Raw genomic sequence first — 20,401 nt, forward strand, 5'->3', positions numbered from 1 at the left:
GCCCCATCCCTACTCACTGCCATGTCCCTCTAAGAAGAATTTATAAGAAACAGTTCATCTACGTTTGGGGTAGAATGAACTCTTCAAGACAGTCATAGATTAGTGGCATCATTGTACTGAAAGGAAATAGAGGAAACCAGAAGAGCCAAGCTTATGACATGGATGAAGTCCATGTTTGCTGAACCCAAGATGGTAGGTTCGAGGGTCATTCAGAGGCAAGCAGGCTGGGGTCCTTTCTCTCATGGGACCTGTATTCTCAGAGCAGGCCCAGCTCCTTTTCCCTCTGGAGAGCCCATGTCATCTCAGGCCCCAGGAGAGGCTGCCTCTGAGTTCAGGTTTCCAGCCTGCAATCTCCAGCCTGACTCCTCTTCCAGAGGCAGTGTATGGAGCAGAGGAAGGAACACAGCTTTGGAATCAGGACAGCCTGGATTTGAGACCCGGCTGTGCCACTCATTTTGAATAGGTCACTTACCACTCCAATCACTTGGTTCTTTCTGTAAAACGGAGATAATAATAGTGCCTACCTTTCAGGATGTCCATGAAGATTTGATGAGATGATGTAAAAGGTTACCCTGACCAGAGTTGGCACTGAATGTGTGTTTGATTTTTCCATTTCCCTTTCCTGGCCTGGGCTTTCTTAGCAATTCCAGTACCTTAGATGCTCTGGGTTCCCCTAGTCTCCTGCCACTTGTATAATCTTAAACCAGTTACCTCTCTGAACCTCGGTTTTCTCACCTTTGAAATGGGGATGATAATAGTACCCATTGTGATGATTAAGTGGGTGGGGCCATTGGGAACCCTGGATTATATCCTAGCCTGTGGGAGGAGCTGTTCGGAGGCACATGGGGGACCTGAAATTTGGACGTCTGGACACCTGTTCCTGCTCTGCCAATGACCTGCAGTGTGACCTTGGGCAAGTCACAGTCCCTCTTGAGCCTTAGCTGCCTTCTATGGCAGAGGAAAATGAAGACCAATATTCTGGGTTTGAGTCCTGACCGTGCTCTTGACTCCCCATGTGAACTTGAATGGATCCCTTTGCCTCTCAAGGGTTCAGTTTCCCCATCTGATGAGGGAATTCAGAGCAATGTATTCAGTCTGTGTGATGGTGGGATGTGGGCATGGTTCTGTGCCTATGCCTTGACTCCTCCTCTGCCATCCTCTTATTTCCTATCCTCTCAGGCCACTTGGTTCTCAGTCCTCCACCCCCACACACAGGCCCTGCCCTCATCAGTGCTCTCAATATTCTGGAGGGCTTCAACCTCACCAGCCTGGTATCCCGGGAACAGGCTCTTCACTGGGTGGCAGAGGTAAGGCCAACCTTTCCACCCTACCCTGTGTCTGGGGACACTAGAAATAGGGGGGATGGAGTACTGCCACGGGGCAGGACTAGATCACCTCTAAGTTTTCTCACACACAGGGAACCACCAGGTGTGGGTGCTGCAAGGGGCCTGGCAGCCTCTTCCACACCCCTGATCTGTTTTCAGACCCTGAAGATTGCATTAGCCCTGGCCAGCAGACTGGGAGACCCCGCCTACGATTCTACCATCACTGAGAGCATGGATGACATGCTCAGGTGGGTCCCTAGGCAGGACGTTGGGGCAGCAGAGGTGGTGGTAGGTGTTGGGAAAGGATCAGATCAAAAGCAGCTGGTGTAGCAATAAGGTCTGAAGTCCTGGTCAATTTCAACTTAACCCCACTCACAGTGTGCCTCACATTGTACCTCAGTTTCCTATCTGTGCAAGGAATTAGCCTATTTCATATGGTTCTCAAATTCCTTTGACTATAACAGGGCGCCTGTATAGGCTCATGTGTACCCGTTTTTTAGTGGAAAAAGAAAGCCAAATAGCAAGAAAAAATAATCTCCAAGCAAATACTGGAGGTGGTGGGACTTTGATTTTAATGTGTCCACTTTAGCAGCATAGCACAATAGTTAAGACCATGGGTTCCAGTCCATATACCACAATTCAAATCCTAGCTTCACTACTTACTAGCTGTGCCATCTTGAGCAAGTCATTTAAATTTTCTCAGTTTCTACAAAGGATCCTGATAATGACGGTACCAACCTCATGAGGTTGTTGTGAGGACTAAATGAAATCACACGTGTAAAGCACTTAGCACATTGTTTGGCACATAATAAGTGTTCAGCAAATGTCAGTTATTATTAACTGGCAGCAGGGATAAGGAGGGTCAGTATTTAACTGCTACTGCACCTGACTTAAACACTAAAACCCAGTGCCATTGAGTCAATTCTGACTCAACACTAGCTAAGGGAAAATCTGAAGCCAAAAATATAATAGTTAATGTAAATATGTATCATTACTCAACCTTTCATGAATTAAACTGGAAATGATGAGACTAAATGAACAACTTATAATTAAAAAAAACAAAAAAAGAACAGCAACCAAAACTGATAACCAGCTCAAGGCCGCAAAGTTGAAGCCTAACAACCAAGCGCCTCCCTCCCAGCCCACATAAAACAAAGTCCTCTGCACCTGCCCTGTGTGGCCACCAGCCTTCTTGATTGAAAACTGAATGAATGTCTTAAGTAATCCTTGGTAACCTGCCATTCTCTAATCAACTCAAGTAACTAGTTAGCAGTACTAGGTAAGAAGCCTTCAGTTGAACAAAGAAAAAAAAAGTCTGGAGAGTTGCATGTCGTTTTCCACCATTGAGTCATGGAATGTAATTAGTAAATCACTGATCTGTATTAGAAGTATTTCCAGACTGAATTCTGGATTCCATGAAGGACCACAGTCAGGGCCAAGAGGGTGGGAGGATGCCCATACAAATGTTGCAATGGTACTTTTTTCTTCAACTCTCCTATCACTCTCCCAGACCCTGGGAGCTGAGGGAGGAACAAGGAAAGAGTCTATGATGGCACTCTGCCATTTATCCATCAACAAATATTTTTTGAGTGCTTAGTATGAGCTGGGCTCTGTGCTTGAAATTAAAGTCTGTGTAATAGTGACTAAATGCCCATGAGTTAAAAACCAAGACCAATACAAATTTAGCTCTAAAACACACACTACCAAAACCAAAACCAAACCCACTGCCATCAAGTCAATTCTGACTCATAGCGACCCTATAGGACAGAGCAGAACTGCCCAGTAGGGCTTCCAAGGCTGTAAATCTTTACGGAAGCAGACTGCCATATCTCTTCTCCAGCTGGTGGATTCTAACTGCCAACCTTTCGCTTAACAGCTGAGTGCTTTAACCACTGTGCCATCAGGGCTCCCTAGAAAACACACATACCTGTATTAAATTCAATCAACTTACTCATCCAATAAAAAAAAAAAAAAAATTTTTTTTTTTTTTTACTATGTATCAAGTCCTCCTGTGCCTTCAAAAGAGAATTCTAATAGTAAAGATCCTTAAATAAAAAATCCTCCCCTGACTAAATTCTTAGTAACATTTTAGCTCTAGACCACAAACATGAGATTAAATTAATTTAATTTTGTTCAAAACAATTTGTTTCTGAGCATCCACTGTGCACCATGCACTTTCATAGAAAGGTTAAGTGAGTAAAGTCAAATTAAATAAATAAAAAGTTGACTCTAGAAGAGAGTCTTAAGTATACATAGATAAATTTATTCAGTTCAGCAGCTTCCCTGGGTGTTTCTCATGTGTTAGTTGTACATAGATTGCTGCCCTTACAGACCTGATAGTCCAGTGGGGGAGACATGTTAATCACATAAACCACAGACATCACAGGTGTGGCCGGTGGGTATACAGCCTGTTGTGTGGTCATCTCTCTACCCCTTGTATTTTCAGCAAGGTGGAGGCAGCCTACCTCCGGGGCCACATCAATGATTCCCAGGCAGCTCCTGCCTCACTTCTGCCTGTCTACGAGCTGGATGGGGCTACCTCGGCTGCCCAGGTGCTGATCATGGGCCCTGACGACTTCATCGTGGCCATGGTCAGGTATGCTGGCTCAGACTCAGAACCTGATACAAGGTGTCATCTGGACAGGAGGGAAGTGGGGGCTGGGCTGGGGGTGAGGGCAGGCTCAGGGCTCACCTGGCCTCACTTTGGTCCCCAGCTCCCTGAACCGGCCCTTTGGCAGCGGCCTCATCACTCCCTCGGGGATTCTGCTCAACAGCCAGATGCTGGACTTCTCTTGGCCCAACAGGACTGCTAACCACTCTGCACCCAGCCTGGTAGGGTCTGCTTCCCTCTTCTCCTGGACCGTGAGGCCAGGCAGGACGTGTGGCCAAGGTGGCAGCCCCTTCCTCCCTAATTCCCCATAGCTCAATAGGTTTATGTATCACTTCCTCTTATCCAGCCCGGTCATCCAAGGACTCTACCCATTTCACATTCAGAAACTGTGGCCTGGGAAGGGACCAGTCTCCCATGGAAACTGAGCCTGGGAAAGATGCAGGAAAGGGTGGGAGGTTGGAAGGGCGATGATGTGGCCCTTTACCTGTCTTGCCCCTCCCCACATCCCCTTTGTGGTCTTTGTCCTTTGACAACAGGAGAATTCGGTGCAGCCAGGGAAGCGGCCATTGTCTTTCCTGCTACCCACTGTGGTCCGACCAGCAGAGGGGCTCTGTGGGACTTACCTCGCCCTGGGGGCCAATGGGGCTGCCCGGGGCCTCAGCGGCCTGACCCAGGTGAGGTTTTGTCCATGGTGGGCCTTTTGTAGCCAGAAGCCAGGATGAGGCCTGGACTGCAGATACCCCTCAAGCCTCTGGTTCATTCTCACCCCTGTACTCATGCAGCAAACATGGGTGAGGCTGTTTTGTGCCAGGCCCATCCTGGGTTCTGGGGACATAGGCTTCTTTGAGTTTCTTAGTAAAAATGTAGCCCTAAAGTTCCCCATCTTTCTAGGTTACAGGGGAAATCACAGGGTCAGTAGAACTGAAGGTAATATAGCATCTGAACTGTCTGGGTTCTGTCAACCTCAAGTCCCATCATCCCTCTGCCCAGCATCAGAATAGACAACCAGTCCTCTTTAGAGTCTGATGTTGGAGGATTTTGGAAGGAAAAATTTACTCTCTTCACACCTCACACCAGTTCCACAAATGTCTTCTGCACCTGATATATGTGCCAGGCATATATATTGACAGGTGGTGCTTTCACTAGCCTGAGCTTTGAAATCAGAAACTCCCAGATTCTAGCCTGAGCACTACCAATTTCCAGCTTTGTGATGTTGGGGAGTTCACTGAACCTCAATATCCTCATGTGTAAGATGGAGATAATAACAATAGTTAATATTTATGGAGTTCTTACTAAGTGCCAGGCACTGTGCTAAACTCCTCATGTGTGTTAACCCTTTAATCTCCCCAGCTCTGGGAAGAATCCTTATTCCAATTTTATAGGTGAGGAAACTGAAGCGCAGAGAGGTTAAGAAGTTAGGTCAAGTTCCTTCAACTAGTAAGATCAAGCAGGCAGCTTGGTTCCAGAGCCTAACCAGTAAGCTAAAAGTACCCACATCGTACCCCAGTCCACCCCCACTATTAACCCTACCCTGGCCAGGGAGAAGGGAGGGGAGCCCTGGGCAGGATTGAAGGAGACCAGGTGCTAGTCATGCCTCTCCCTTGGCTCCTTCTAAACCCTGGAGTGAGCTGCTTTTGTGTCTGCCTTCACTTTCACCCTCTGTGAAATGGAGATAGTCGTCACAGGGCTGCCTGTCTCTGGGGCTATTGAGAGGCTCAGATGATACCCCTGGTGTAAAGGTTTTAAAGACTCTGGGTCAGGGGTGAGAGCTGGGAAGCCTTGGCTCCCAGCCCTGGGATACCCCTGACTCTTCTGTCCTTTGGCTGCCCACAGGTTCTGCTGAATGTTCTGACCTTGAACCGGAACCTGAATGACAGCCTAGCCCGTGGCCGCCTGCACCCGGACCTGCAGTCCAACCTCCTGCAGGTGGACAGTGAGTGCAGAGTGGAGGCCCCGGGGGGGTGGGTACAGGGGTGTGTGGAGAAAGGGGCTTCTCCCACGGGTATCCCTGCCTCAGCCAGCACCAACTCCCTGCCAGTGAAAGTTTGGTTTCTTTCAACAAACTCCTACTGGAAGAATGAAAGAGCTGAGAATAGGAGCAGTTCTGCCATTTCCGGGCTCTGTGGCCTTGGGAAATCCATGTCTCCACTCTGAGCCTTGATTTTCTCCTCTGTAAAGTAAGATACATTTGTTCAGTCTGCAAACCTTCATTCATTCAACAGTTTGTATTGAACACGTACTATGTGCCAGGCATCATCCTAGGTGCTGGAGAGACTGCATTCACAGGCAGACAAGAATAAATAACCAAAGAAATGTTAGATGGCAGAATAAGTGCTGTGCAGAGCATTAAAGCAGGATGATGTAATAGAACTGATTGGATGTCCAGAGAAGGCTTCTTTTTGGTGACATTTAAGCTGAGATCTGAAGAGTGAGAAAGAGTCCATCATGCAAAGAACGGGGGCAGAGCTTTGTAGGCTGAGGGAACAAGTAAAAAGACCTCAGGGCAGGAATGAGCTTGGTGTGTTTTGTTTCAGAAACAGAAAGGAGTGAGTGAGGGTGAGATGAGATCAGAGAAGCAGGCAGGAGCCAGATCCTGAACCTTAACGTCATGGTGAGGAGATGGACTTTCCTCTGAGGACAGGTGCCACAATGAATTGAACACAGCTTAGTTCTGTAAACAAGAAAGTGCGTGCACCTTTTGTTTTTATTGCAACAGGCAGTGTACTGTGTTAGTCCAAAGGGGATAGGGAATTGAATGAGACACAGTCCTTGCCCATTTGGTATTATCCCAATTTTACAGAAAAATAAACTGAGGCTCACAGAGGATATAAACTAGTCAAAGATCGACCAATAAGTGGCAGGACTGAGATTAGAACCCACACCTGGCTGACACCAAAGACACAGTTGTTCACCTCATGGCAACTGATATTTCCTGAACTGAAGCTTCTTAGGAAGCCACAGACCTAGATCCTCAGCAGTCAGACCTGGTAGTTGGCTGAGTGACTCTTTACATCCCATCCAATGGATGATGAGGCTAAGGCCTTGAAACAGAATTTTGTTCAACAAATATCTGTTGGTCTGTTCTGAATGGGAGGCTCTGTGCTGTTATTTGGGGGCTGGGGTAAATCATCCTAGCCCTCCCTTGAGGGGCTCATAGTCTAAGATAGGATATGAGGAGTGGAGGCTTGGTAAAGGGAAAACTCATCCACCTGAGGCAACTGGGAGGTGTTATGGAGGAGGTGATGACTGGCTGGGCCTTGAAGTGTGATCAGGAACTTGGCATGTGGAAGTAAAGGGCATTCTGGACCGGGGAAGGTACCTGGACAAAGGCCGGAAAGCATGTTTCAGAGAACAGCCAGGAGGCTAGCTGGACTAGAGACATTGTTTCTCAAACTTCAGTATTTACCCAGCACCTTCATGACTTTTGCCACATCTACACATCATCTGAAGGAGTCCCTGGGTGGCCCAAATAGGTAAATGCTTGGCTACTAACCAAAAGGTTGGCAGTTCGAATCCACTTAGAGGTGCCTTAGAAGAAAGGTCACAGCCATTGAAAACCCATGAACAGTTGTATTCTGAAACACATGGGGTTGCCATGAGTTGGAATTAACTTGACAGGAACTGATTTTTTGGTTTACATGTTATCTAAACCATTATCTATGTAATGTGTCTCTTTAAATGGGCTTCCTTTTTAACCTAAATTAAGCTTATATCATAATCACAAAAAATGGTATTCATGAACAGATGGTAAATAGCTATAAGAATCAAGTATTGTTAGGTTTTAGTTAGATATTGTTGCCCGTGGAAGGCTCTGAAGCCTGTTCTTTCTGTTAAAGAAGATTAGGAAATATTAGAGATAAGACTGAGACTTTGTCCTTGCTGTAACTGGAAAAACTGAATGTGAACCACAAAGGGAATACATTTCCAATTAGTGATTTAATGCTGTTTAATTTTGTGTCTTTATCTCAAAAACTACCTAAAATCATCCTGTTTGGGGAAATAAGATCAAACCTTTGTTGTGGAGCAGTGGGAGGTAAGACTGGGAAAGTTACAGGGCCTATCATGGAGGTCCATGTTAAGAAGCATGGACTTCATCCAAATGAGTAGGGGAGGGACATGATCTGATTTGTTTTCTGTAGGATGGGTGGATTGAAGGTAGGAAAACTTAAGTTGGGGAAATGAAGGAAGCATCTAGAATAATGGCTCAGCCAAGAGATGATGAGGACCTATATTTATGCAGGGGGCTGGGGATTTGTTCATTTATCCAGTAAATATTTGCTTAACATTTACTATGTACTGATCCTGTTCTAGGCACTAAGGATCAGTAGTGAATAAGACAACATCTCCACCTTCAAAAAGCTTATATTCTAGTGTGGGGACACAGGGTAAATAAATAAACAAATATAGGTAGAAGTAAGTGCTTTGAAAGAAAATAAAGCAGGGTAATGATAATGAAAAAAACAAAAACCAAACCTATTGCCATCAAGTTGATTTCAGTCCTATAGGACAGAGTAGAAGTGTCCCATAGGGTTTCCAAGGAGCACCTGGTGGATTTGAACTGCTGACCTTTTGGTTAGCAGCTGTAGCTCTTAACCACTATGCCACCAGGGTTTCCAGGTAAAGATAACAGGGGTGCTATTTTAGGTAATGGTCAGAGAAATTATCCTTGAAGAGTACCTTTTGAGCAAAGACCCTAATGATGTAAGGAAGCCATTTTTTTAATCTTTTTTTTTTTTTTAATTTTTATTGTGCTTTAAGTTAAAGTTTACAAATCAAGTCAATCTCTCATACAAAAACTTACATACACCTTGCTGCATACTCCCAATTGCTCTCCCCCTAATGAGACAGCCCTCTCCCTCCTTCCACTCTCTCTTTTCGTGTCCATTTCGCCAGCTTCTAACCCCCTCTACCCTCTCATCTCCCCTCCAGGGAGGAAATGCCAACATAGTCTCAAGTGTCCACCTGATCCAGGAAGCTCATTCCTCACCAGCATCCCTCTCCAACCCATTGTCCAGGGGAGCCATTTTTGAAACTATCTAGGAGAGCATTCCAGGCAGAGACAACAGCATGTGCAAAGGCCCTGAGTTAGGAGCATATTTGGCTTACTTGAGGGTTAAGCAAGGGACAGAGTGGAAGGAAATGAGGAGGGGTAGCAAGGGCCAAGATAATGTTGGGCCTTAGACGCCTTGGTGAGTAGGTTCTATTCTAAGAGGCATCAAAGCTATTGGAGGGTTTGAAGTGGGGAAAGTGATATGGTCTGACTTATGTTTTAAAAAGATCCCTTTGGCTGATGTGTGAGGCAGGACTGGAAGCAGGGAGACCAGTTAGTGGGCTGTTACAGTAGTCCTAACAAGAAATGATGGCAGCTTGGCCTAGGCAGGTAGAGATGATGACCCTAAAGCCCATTTTCCAATATTCAGAATGTGCCAGACTCTGAGCTCAGTGCTTTTGGGGCATTATTTCCTTTAATCTGCATAATGATTTCATGTAGTAGATTCTCTTATAATCTCTATTTTATACATAAGGAGACTGAGGCTCAGAGAGGTGAAGTGATTTGCCCAAGGTCATATAGCTCCTCAGTGGAGGGACCAGAATCAGGACTCAAGTCTGACCATAGGATTCCTGAGCTAGTACTCTGAACGCTCTGAATGTATGTTTGTTGGGGGCTGGTTTTCAGGTGAGTTCACAGAGGAAGAGATTGAGTTCCTGGAAGCCAGGGGCCACCACGTGGAGAAGGTAGATGTCTTGTCCTGGGTCCATGGCAGCCGGAGAACCAACAACTTCATCATCGGTGTGAAGGACCCTCGAAGCCCAGATGCAGCTGGAGCCACCATGGTGTAGAGCAGTGGGGTGGGGTGGGGTCTTTGCTCCTCCCCCTTTGCATGTTCCCAGAGTTCCCCCTCCTCCCAGGTTTGGTCTCAGGGGGACCCCAGGGATGCCCCAGGTCAGGGGCCAAAGGGGATGCTTAGCAAACCCTATCCCAGAATAACTGGAAAAATCTCCCAAGGCCTGTGGTGATGGTGGTGGGTGTCAGTCTCCACAACCAGGCAATCAGGATCTTGAGGAGTCAGACTGTCTGTCTCCTCTACTCCCTCAGCCATGCTGGCCCTGAGCTTAGGGACGTGCTTGCAAACCTTTCTGGAAGGTTCTCACAAACAACCCCAAAATCGCCAGTCTGGCCTAATCTAGGCCTTGTCTTCCAGCTCCCTTCCCCTGTCCCCAGCCTCATTTCTTAAATGACTAGGATTTTTTTAACGGACCATTCTGTGGAGGGGGTGCTCCTCTCCTCCTCCTACCAGGTTGAGGCCAAGGACCTTGCATCAGAGGGTCCCCAGGGTGTGGAGAAGGGGTGGGGGTGGGGAACAGCTCAGGGGCTTCCATTTGCAAAAGGGAATTAAAGAAAGAATATTGCTTAATCATGGGTCTGTCTTGATTTATGTTTGATTGTTTCGTTAGTGGGAGTAGGAGAACAGACCTCAGCCCACCCTATTGCCTCAGCCCTGACTCCAGGGCAAGCTAAAGTCAACTTTGTGGGGGTCGTAATAATGGCCATCTATCCAGGACTATGTACACTAATAATAATGATAGATAGACAGATAGAGGATAGATAGATAGACAGACAAATTCATTGAGCACTTAACATGTGTGCCAGGCTCTATGCTAAACACTTTATGTGTATAGTCTATTTTAATCTTCAATGTCATCTTCAATGTCATGAGATAGGTACTATTATTTGTATTTTACAGATGGGAAACTGAGGCAAAAAGAGGTTAAGGAACCTGTCTAAGATTGCTCATCTAGTAAATGGAAGACTTGGGATTCAATCTCAGGGTCTCTAACTCTAGAATCTGTGCCCCTAACCACTTCCACATCTATTAGATGAATTATTTGTTATAAAGCGCAATTTATATACTGTATTTTTACACAAATAACATGTTGCTGTAAAAAAGATTATACCACACTTATGAAAATACTCTGCAGGGGGAGAGTGAGGATGGCAAACAAACATAGAAGGCCTGTGTTATTTGCATAAAATATGGTCGTATATACCAGACAATAAATATATGACTTATGTCATTCACACATTCATCGATCCATTCGTTATATCCAGGCACTTTACTAGGCAATGGAGATTCAGTATTGAACAAGGCAGACTTTTTATGGGTTTGTAGTGTACTGAGGGAGCCAAACATTAAATAAATAAGGACACATAATTAGCATAATGGCCATGATGATATGAGGGATGCTATGACAATAAACGTATGACAGGAAAGTTAACCTAGTCTACGGGTGGGGTGGGATAAGCAAAGGCCTCCTTGATGTGATAAGAATGAGTAGGGTTGACAGGAGAGGATTAGATGTAGATGTGGGAATGGCATTCTAGGCAAAGGGAACAACATGTACAAAAGTCCTACAGAGAGAAGGAATATGTCATGTTTCAGTAGGTGAAAGAATGCTGGTGACACAGAACAGAAATCAAACTTTTTCTGCAAAGTGCCAGATAGTAAATATTTCAGATTTTGTAGGCCATGTGGTCCTTGTGGAAACCCTGGTGGCGTAGCGGTCAAGAGCTACGTCTGCTAACCAAAAGGTTGGCAGTTCGAATCCACCATGTGCTCCTAGGAAACTTCATGGGGCAGTTCTACTCTGTCCTATAGGGTTGCTAGGAGTCGGAGTCGACTTGATGGCGAAGAGTTTGGTTTTTTTGGTGTGGTCCTTGCAGCAATTACTCAACTCTTCTGTTGTAGCATGAAAGCAGTCATGACTGTATTCCAATAAACCTTTATTTTACAAAAACAGGTGGCACCGAATTTGGCTAAGGGCCTGAGGCTGACTCTATACCCTCAGTAGAGCATCCTGAAGAGATGATGGTGAGGCAGGCACAACATCCTTATGAGGCTGGCATTAATTCCCCCATTTTATAGATAAGGAAATTATGGTTCAGAAATAAAAAATTTGCCCAAGGTCACCCAGCTGGTAGGTGACAGATCCATGAATCAAAATCAGGTTGTATGGCTCAAAGAGCATGTTTCTCCTTAAAAAAAAAAAAAAAAAAAAAAAAAAAAACTTTATTATTTTATCTTATTACAAATGTAACAGCTATTCAAATATCAAACATTTCATAAATAATGTAAATGAATAACACCCTCAAAATCCCAAATTTCAAAAAACCCCACTATCAATAATTTAGCATGTATCCCTTCAACTTCTATCTTCTGTACATATAATAACATTATTATTTTGCTTAAAAAATAAAAATGGGATCACATTATTCAGACTATCTACAATTTCCTGTTTTTTACTTAACAATATAACATGGGCATTTTTTCGTGACAATACATATCAAATCCAATCAAAAGGTAGAGACTGTCAGACTGGACAAAAAACAAGATCCAACTATATGCTATTTACAGGAGACAGAGTTTAGATTCAAAGATACAAATTGATCAAAAAAGATAAATCATGCAGACAGCAATCACAAGAAAACTGGAATGGCTACACTAATATCAGACAACATAGGTTTTAAAACGAACAATATTGCTAGAGATAAAGAGGGACACTTTATAATGACAAGAGGATCTATCCATGAGGAATCAGCTAAGTTGCAAGATCCAACAACAGCCAAAAAAGTGTTATTTCCATACTCTAGAAATGAACAATCAGAAAAGGAAATTAGGGAAACAATTCCATTTACAATACCATAAAAAGAATGGAATACTTAGGAATAAATTTAACCAAGGAGGTGCAAGAATTGTACAGTGAAAACTACAAAATATTGCTTGCTGAAAGAAAGAAGACCTAAATAAATGTAAAGATATCACATGTTCATGGATTGGAAGACTTAATATTGTTAAAATGGCAATACTTCCCAAAGTGACCTTCAGATTCAATGCAATCCCTATCAAAATCCCAATGGCCTTTTTTGCTAAAATGGAAAAGTTGGTTCTAAAATTCGTATGGAATTGCAAAGGACCCTATATATCCAAAACCATCTTGGAAAGGAACAAAGTTAGAGGGCTCACAATCCTGATTTCAAAACTTACTACTAAATTAAAACAGTGTGGTATTGTCATAAGGATAGACATATAGAGCAATGGAATAGAACTGGGTGGGCGTCTAGAGATAAACCCATGTATCTATGTTCAATTGATTTTTGGTAAGATTGCCAACATCATTCAATGGGGAAAGAATAGTCTCTTCAATGAATGGTGCTGGACAGCTGGTTCACATACAACAAAAGAATGAAGTTGGACCTTTACCTCACGCCATATTCAAAAAGTAACCCGACATGAATCAAAGACCTAAATATAAGATCTAAAATTATAAAACTCTTAGAAAGAAACATAGGGGTAAATCTTTGTGACCTTGGGTTTGGCAATAATTTCTTAGATATGACACAAAAGGTATGAACAACAAGAGAAAAAAATAGATAAATGAGACTTCATCAAAATTTAAAACTTTTGTCCTTCAGTTGACACTACCAGGAGAATGGAAAGACAACACACGAATTGGAAGAAAGTATTTGTAAATCATATTTGTAAATCTGATAAGGGTCTAACAACCAGAATATATAAAGAACTCTTAAAACACAACAGCAAAAAGATTAACCCAATTTAAAAAATGGGCAAAGGACTTGAACAGTGTTATTGATTGAATTGTGTCCTCCAAAAAGATATATGGGGGAACTTGTGAATGTGACCCTGTTTGGAGGTAGTGTTTTTTTTTTTTTTTTTGCTACCAGTTAAGTTAATGAGGTCATATCAGAGTAAGGTGGGTCCTAATCCTGTATAACTTGTCTTATAAAAGAGGTGGACAGGCAATGACACATGCAGGGGGAAGGTACCGTGTAAAGATACATCTATGAGCACCGAAGGAACACCAAAGTTTGCCAGCAGCCACTAGAAGCCAGAAGAGACACATGGAGCAGTTCTCTGATTCATCAGAAGGAACTGACTCTTCCAATATCCTGATTTGGACTTCTAGCCTCCAGAAATGTGAGTCAATCAATTCCTCCTGTTCTCTAAAGCCATCCATTTGTGGTATTTTGTTATGGCAGCCCTAGGAAATGAAAACAGACATTTCTCCAGAGAAGACATACAAATGGCCAACTAGTCTATAAGACACTGAACATCATTAGTCATTAGGGAAATAACAAATCAAAGCCACAATAAGATACCACTTCACACCCAGTAGGTTGGCTATAAAAAAAATAAAACAAAAATCAGAAAATAGCAAGTATTGGTGAAGAAGTAAAGAAATTGGAACCCTCATACCTTGCTGGTGGTAAGACATAATGGTGCCGCTGCTGTGGAAAAGAATTTGGTGTTTCCTCAGTAAGTTAAATACAGAACTACTATGATCTAACAATTTCATTCCTATGTACCAAAAAGAACTGAAAACAGGTGTTCAATCAAAAACTTGTACACGAATGTTTATAGCAGCACTGTTTACAGTAGCCAAAAAGTAGAAACATCCCAAACGTCTATAAATGGATGAATGGATAAACAAAGTGTGGTATATCTATACAATGGAACATCATTCAGACATAAAAATGAATGAAGTACTGATACATGCTACAACATGGATGAACCTTGAACACATTTATGCTATATGAAAGAAGACACAAAAAGCCACATACTATATGATTCCATTTATATGAAATGCCCAGAATAGGCAAATCTATAAGACAAAGTAGATTAAAGATTGCCAGAAGAATGGAGGGAATGGGGAACTGAGATTCCTTACAGGTATGGGTTTTTTTTAATGTGGTGGTTGGAATGTTCTGGAATTAGATGGTGTGATGGCTAAGATTGTGTGTCAACTTGGCTGGGCCATGATTTTTAGTGTTTTGGCAGTTGTATACCGTTGTGGTCACTTCCCTGTTGAAATTTGATATGTGATCACCCTTATGATGGAATCTGCTGAGTGATAACGGTGGGGGCGGGGCCTGTGGCAGTTCACCGCCCCCTCAGCCTTCATCTTTCCACCCTCTGCCACCTACTTCCTTCACACTCTCCTTGCCAAGGCTTTTGGCTTGTTCTGGATCCTGCAGATGCCTCTTGTTCATCTGACCTTCGGTTCTTGGGACTTGAGCTAGCAGCTTAGTGCCAATCTTGGGATTTGGTGATCTTCACAGCCTGTGAACGAGGGTCCTGCTCTCTGACCTGCCAACCTTGGGTTCGCCAGCCCCTGTGGCTATGTGAATCAGGAGAAGCCTCTATCCTGATCCACAGCCTTCGGACATTCCAGCCTCTACATGACTTCTCTCTCTCTATATATATTTATATGCTTACTGGTTTTGCTTTTCTAGAGAACCCAGCTTAAGACAGATGGTGATGCTGGTTGTACAACATTGTGAATGTACTAAAACCCACTAAATTAAACACTTCAAAATTGTTAAAATGGTGAATTTTAGGTTATGTGATTTTATCTAAAAAAAATAGGTAAAGGATCTAAATAGACATTTTTCTAAAGAAGATATACAAATGGCCAATAGCACAAGAAAAGATGTTCAACATCATTAGTAATCAGGGAAATGCAAACCGAAACCATAAGGTGATACCATTTTATATCCAGTAGGATGGCTACAATCAAAAAGATAATAATAAGTGTTAGCAAGGATGTGGAGAACTAGAAACCCTCATACAATGCTGGAGGGAATGCAGAATGGTTCAGCCACTTTGGAAAATAATCTGGCAATTCCTCAAGTGATTCAACAGTTACCATGTGACCCAATAACACTTCTAGGTCTACTCAAGAGAAATGAAACTTGTGCACAACTGTTCATAACAGGATTATACAAAATGGCCAAAAGGTGGAAAAACCCAAAATGTCCACCAACTGAAATGAAAATGCAAAATGTGGTATACTTGTACCATGAAACATTATTTGACCATATATATAAAGAAATGCTACAACATGGATGAACCTTGAAAACATGCTAAATTATCCAATTATCATGATCCAAAAGACCACATATTGTATGATTCTATTTATATGAAATATCCAGAATAGGCAAATCTATACAGACAGAAAGTAGATTAGTGGTTGCTAGGGCTGGGGTAGTGGAAGAAGAGAGGTCTGACGGTTAAGGGTATGAGGTTTCTTTTTGAGGTGATGAAAATATGCTCTGAAATTGACTATGGTGGTGGTTGCTTATATCTGTGACTATACTAAAACCATTTGAATTGTGTACTTTAAATGGGTGAATTGTATACTTTAAATGTGTATTATATATATCAATAAAGCTGCTTTAAAAAATACACAGAATTTGGCATTATCAGCTAAAACCCTGGTGGGGTAGTGGTTAAAATGCTTGGCCGCTAACCAAAAGGTCGGCTGTTTGAACCCACCAGTTGTTTCATGGGAGAAAGTTGTGGCGGTCTGCTTTTGTAATGATTACAGTCTAGGAAAACCTATGGGGCAGGTCTACCCTGTCCTATAGGATCACTATGAGTTGGAATCCACTTAATGGCAATGGGTATGGCAGCTACAGCTGAATACAAGCCAATTCTATGACCCCAGTCCTAGGTATATAACCAATAGAACATTGTACATATGTTTACCCAAAGATATGTACAAGAATGTTCAAAAAAAAAAAAAAGAATGTTCATAATAGTACTATTAAAAATAGCCCTAAAGGAAAAACCTAAATGCCCACCAGTGGTAGAACGGATAAATTATAGGATATTCAAACAGTGAAATGCTATGCAGCAATGAAAATAACACACTACAACTACATGCAAAAATATAGATGAATCTCGAAAACATAAAATTGAGCAAAGGAGCCAAAAAGAGTGCATTCTGTATGAATCCATTTATATATATGTGTGTGTGTATATATATATATATATATACACACACACATATATATATATGTATATATATATACACACACACATATATAAAGTTTAAAACTTGGCAAACCTAATCTATGGATTCAGGATGCTGCTCTCAGGGTGGTAATGAGGGGAAGGGAAACTATGGGATTTCTGGGGGCCTGGTAATGGCTCAGTGGTTAAGAGTTCAGCTGCTAATGAAAGGGTCTGCAGTTCCAGTTCACCAGCCACTCCTTGGAAACCCTGTGGGATAGTTCTAATCTGTCCTGTACGGTTGCTATGAGTTGGAATTGATAGCAATGCGTTTGGTTTGGCTTTTGGTAATGTTCTGTTTCTTGATTTAGATGCTGGTTGCACAGGTTTGTTCAATTTGTGAAAATTCATCAGCTTTACACATGCTCATACGAACTAAGCCTTTATGCAAAGTACAAAGAGTGTACATTATTTCCCTTTGAAAATTATGAGCGTATTTTGTAATAACAAGGCACTTACTGCCATCTGCTGGTAAATTAACACAACAGATTTACAAACCTACAATGTCTATAATGGGAATAGCGCCCACTTAGATGTGGTTTCCTCTTGCAGGGCACAATTTCCCGAATTGCATATGGTAACCCTGTTTGGTTTTGTTGTGATGAGCCCTGCAGAGAGTAGAATGTTGGTGCGTTCTGGGTTGGTTTGTCCTTTTTTTTTTCCCCATGTTCGTTGTTACTTGTTCTTCTGAAAAACATCATTCACGTAGTCACTATCAATTTTATCACTTCAAAGCTTAATGTACATATGAAAATAGAAGTTCAATAAATGCTCATTTGAATAAATTGCTCATATCAAAGAACAATGGATTTGCTTTTTATTTACCCAAGTCTGATTCCGGAACAAGAAGCTGGGCATCTTAGGACTACTTTTTGCTCAAAACACTCTGTGAAACAGCCTAAAAATGTATTCAGAGGTTTGTGTTCATCTGCTGCATGTTGAGGCCATCATCTGTGCTAGACACCCTTCTAGACATTCTTATGTAACAATTCATTTAGTTCTCCTGAGGACCTTATGAGATAGGAGCCCTTATTATCTGCATCTTACAGATAACACAACTAAGGCACAAAAAAGGTAAGTGATATTACAAGTGATGGTTATTCAAAAAGAGCTTCCTTGGGGGAACTTACAGTCTATTTGGGACACAAAACAAAATAAATGAAACAAAGAAAATGCTTTGGACCCTGTCAAACAAAAAAAAAAACCAAACCTGTTGCCGTTGAGTCGATTCCAACTCATAGTGACCCTAAAGGGCAGAGTAGAACTGACCCTGTTAGGCAAGTCATTTATCTCCTTGTGCTCTCATTTTCTCATCTGTAAAACAAGGAGATTGGATTTGCTCAATATCACATAGCTAATAAATGGCAGAGCTAGAACCTGAACTTGGGCATTCTGGCTTCAGAGTCCAAGCTTGTAATCATTACGCACACTGTCTGCCAGTTCATGGTCTGTTCTTGTTCCTTTGTTGCCTTCCTGTGGGGCTGTGGACCCTGTTTATGCTGCTATTTTCACTTCCAGGATGTGTAGGCAACCAAGTTGGCACCTCTGTCCTCAACTCCTTGTTTCCTTGCTGATCCCGGGAAAACCAATGACCCTTGGCTTAAGGAAATGGATAAGAAAGTGAAAAGTAAGGACAGTGGCTCAGGTTGTGGAATTTTTCAGAGCTTTCTTACCTTCAAAAGCTTTTGTGGGGCTCAGAGGTCTGTGGATGATGTCATTTCAGCCTCTGGGCTGGCTGCTGGCAGGACCCCTGTCTAAATAGGATCAAGTGACCAGAGTTTCTCGTTCAGTCTTTCAGATTAACTAATCAGTCAAGCAACACATTAATTGTATCATTATCCAAATAGTCACTCTTTAGCTCTGTCAGATTTCCAGGCTAACACAAAACAGTACGTACTATACAGTTCTGTTTATGTGAAGTTCAAGAACTGTCAAAGTTAATTTACGGTGCTAGAAGTCAGAGTAGTGGTTACCTTTGGGGAATCAGGTATTGACTGGGAGGGGACGTTCTGGAAGTGACAGAAGGGAACCCTTTGGGCTGTTAGAGATGTTCTATAACTTGATCTGAGAGGTGTTAACACAGGAACATAGCTAAAAATTTATTAGGTATAAAGTTAAGATTTTTGCATTTTGCTGCATATAAATTATACCTCAATTTTTCAAAAGTTTCAAAAAAATAATGTCCAGCCTCTTGCAAAGTCCTTCGGTGTTAATTTTATAGCTGCACTGTTGTTCTCTTTGCTTTTCTCTGTCCTTTTGGACTCAGCACCTAGTATAGTGCACAGGATCCATACATACAGCAAATATTGATTGAGCGCCTACTCTGTGCCAGGCATTGTGTTACATGCTGAGGGAACAGCGGTGAACAAGGGAGTCCACATTCTAGTGGCAATAAACCACCTAGTCTGTTCTATCAAGGATAAGTGCATGCTGCTAAGGGGGCCTGTCTGGGGGGGATGGCCAGGGAAGGCGTTCTTGGGGTAGTGACATTTGAGTTTGGATCTGAAGGCTAAGGGGGGCAGAGCATTTCAGGCAGAGAATGAGCATGTGCAAGGGTGCTGAGGAGGGAGGGATTACAATGTGTAAAGAATTGGGAAGAAGACCATTGTGGTTGCAGCCCAGAGATGGAAGAGGGCCTGAGATGCACCTGGAGAGGTGGGGAAGACAACAGTAAGACATTGATTTGGTCTTTATCTCAAGAGCAACATGAAGCTGTCAAATAGTTTCAAATAGGGGACTAACATAATCAGATTTCTGACTTAGAAATGTTACTCTGACAGCAGAGTGGAGAATAGATTGGAGAGGGTGCAGGGAGCATGTGAAAAGGCTGTAAGTGGGTACTACACTAGTCCGAGCACATAGTGTGTGCTCAATAAATACCTGTGAATGAAAGGGCTCCCGACTTCTTTTCTAAGATGAGACCAGGACACCTATAAGCAGTTTACAATCCATCTGCTCATCTTCTATCTTCTGTGATGCTCATAAGAGACTCTTTACTTCCATTTTACAGATGAAGAAACTGAGGTTCAGAGAGGCAAAAAAAATCACACAGCTATCAAGAGGGAAAGGCAGATCTGAATTCAGAGCTGTATGACATCAAGTCCAGTGCTGGGGGGTCCTCCCCACATTTGAGAGGGGAGGGGGCCACACGCACTTGTTCACTAAAGGGATATATTTATTGAGCACCTACAGAGCTTGCTAGTGTGGTGGTTATGAGAAAAAGTAGAGAGGAGCTTACAGACAAATAATGATAAAGGCTGTTATCTTCGTTACGCTCCAGGCCCTGTGCCAAGTGCTTTCCATGCTTTTCCCATTTCCTCTTGTCAATCGCAACTACTATCCCCGTACTTCAGATGAGGAAACTGAGGCATGGAGAGGTGAGTTACCCAAGGACACCCAGCCAGAGCGCTCCCGCTGTGTTGTGCAGTGGTTAGAAGTCGGGGCAGGAGCCACTGGTGAGATCACGGAGCAGAGAAACTGACACAAATCCATGCCATCCCAGCACTAAATGCTCTGCACCCACGTGAGCGGGCGCGCGCCCCTCGCGCTCCCGGGGACGTTTGGTCACGTGGACAGGGCCCCGCCCCTCTGGT

At 42.9% G+C, this 20,401-nt stretch overlaps 1 protein-coding gene and 1 long non-coding RNA gene across 4 annotated transcripts in view; one reads left to right on the top strand and one right to left on the bottom strand.

Moving 5' to 3' along the window:
• GGT7 (gamma-glutamyltransferase 7) overlaps window positions 1-10,446 on the top strand; it is a 28,311-nt gene extending 17,865 nt beyond the window's left edge. The window contains exons 9-15 of one of the 2 annotated variants that reach the window (XM_049869675.1): window positions 1,180-1,307; window positions 1,485-1,573; window positions 3,772-3,921; window positions 4,040-4,157; window positions 4,473-4,610; window positions 5,770-5,869; window positions 9,614-10,446. In XM_049869675.1, coding sequence (XP_049725632.1) covers window positions 1,180-1,307; window positions 1,485-1,573; window positions 3,772-3,921; window positions 4,040-4,157; window positions 4,473-4,610; window positions 5,770-5,869; window positions 9,614-9,777 — 887 coding nt within the window. In that variant the 3' untranslated portion in view covers window positions 9,778-10,446. The remainder of the gene's footprint in view (window positions 1-1,179; window positions 1,308-1,484; window positions 1,574-3,771; window positions 3,922-4,039; window positions 4,158-4,472; window positions 4,611-5,769; window positions 5,870-9,613) is intronic. The other variant, XM_049869676.1, reaches the window with a different exon arrangement.
• A 1,266-nt stretch (window positions 10,447-11,712) lies between these two features.
• On the bottom strand, window positions 11,713-20,317 carry LOC126067266 (uncharacterized). 2 transcript variants are annotated; one of them, XR_007515381.1, is made up of 6 exons: window positions 20,047-20,317; window positions 19,689-19,827; window positions 18,237-18,407; window positions 18,019-18,122; window positions 13,781-13,995; window positions 11,713-11,971 (listed from the first exon to the last, which is right to left on the bottom strand). It is a non-coding gene; the product is annotated as an uncharacterized LOC126067266 (long non-coding RNA). The 2 variants fall into 2 exon arrangements; XR_007515382.1 differs by lacking the exon at window positions 13,781-13,995.
• Between the last annotated feature and the right edge of the window lie 84 nt (window positions 20,318-20,401).

Source organism: Elephas maximus, chromosome 25, assembly GCF_024166365.1.
Source record: "Elephas maximus indicus isolate mEleMax1 chromosome 25, mEleMax1 primary haplotype, whole genome shotgun sequence".
In the NCBI taxonomy this organism is placed as follows: domain Eukaryota; kingdom Metazoa; phylum Chordata; class Mammalia; order Proboscidea; family Elephantidae; genus Elephas; species Elephas maximus.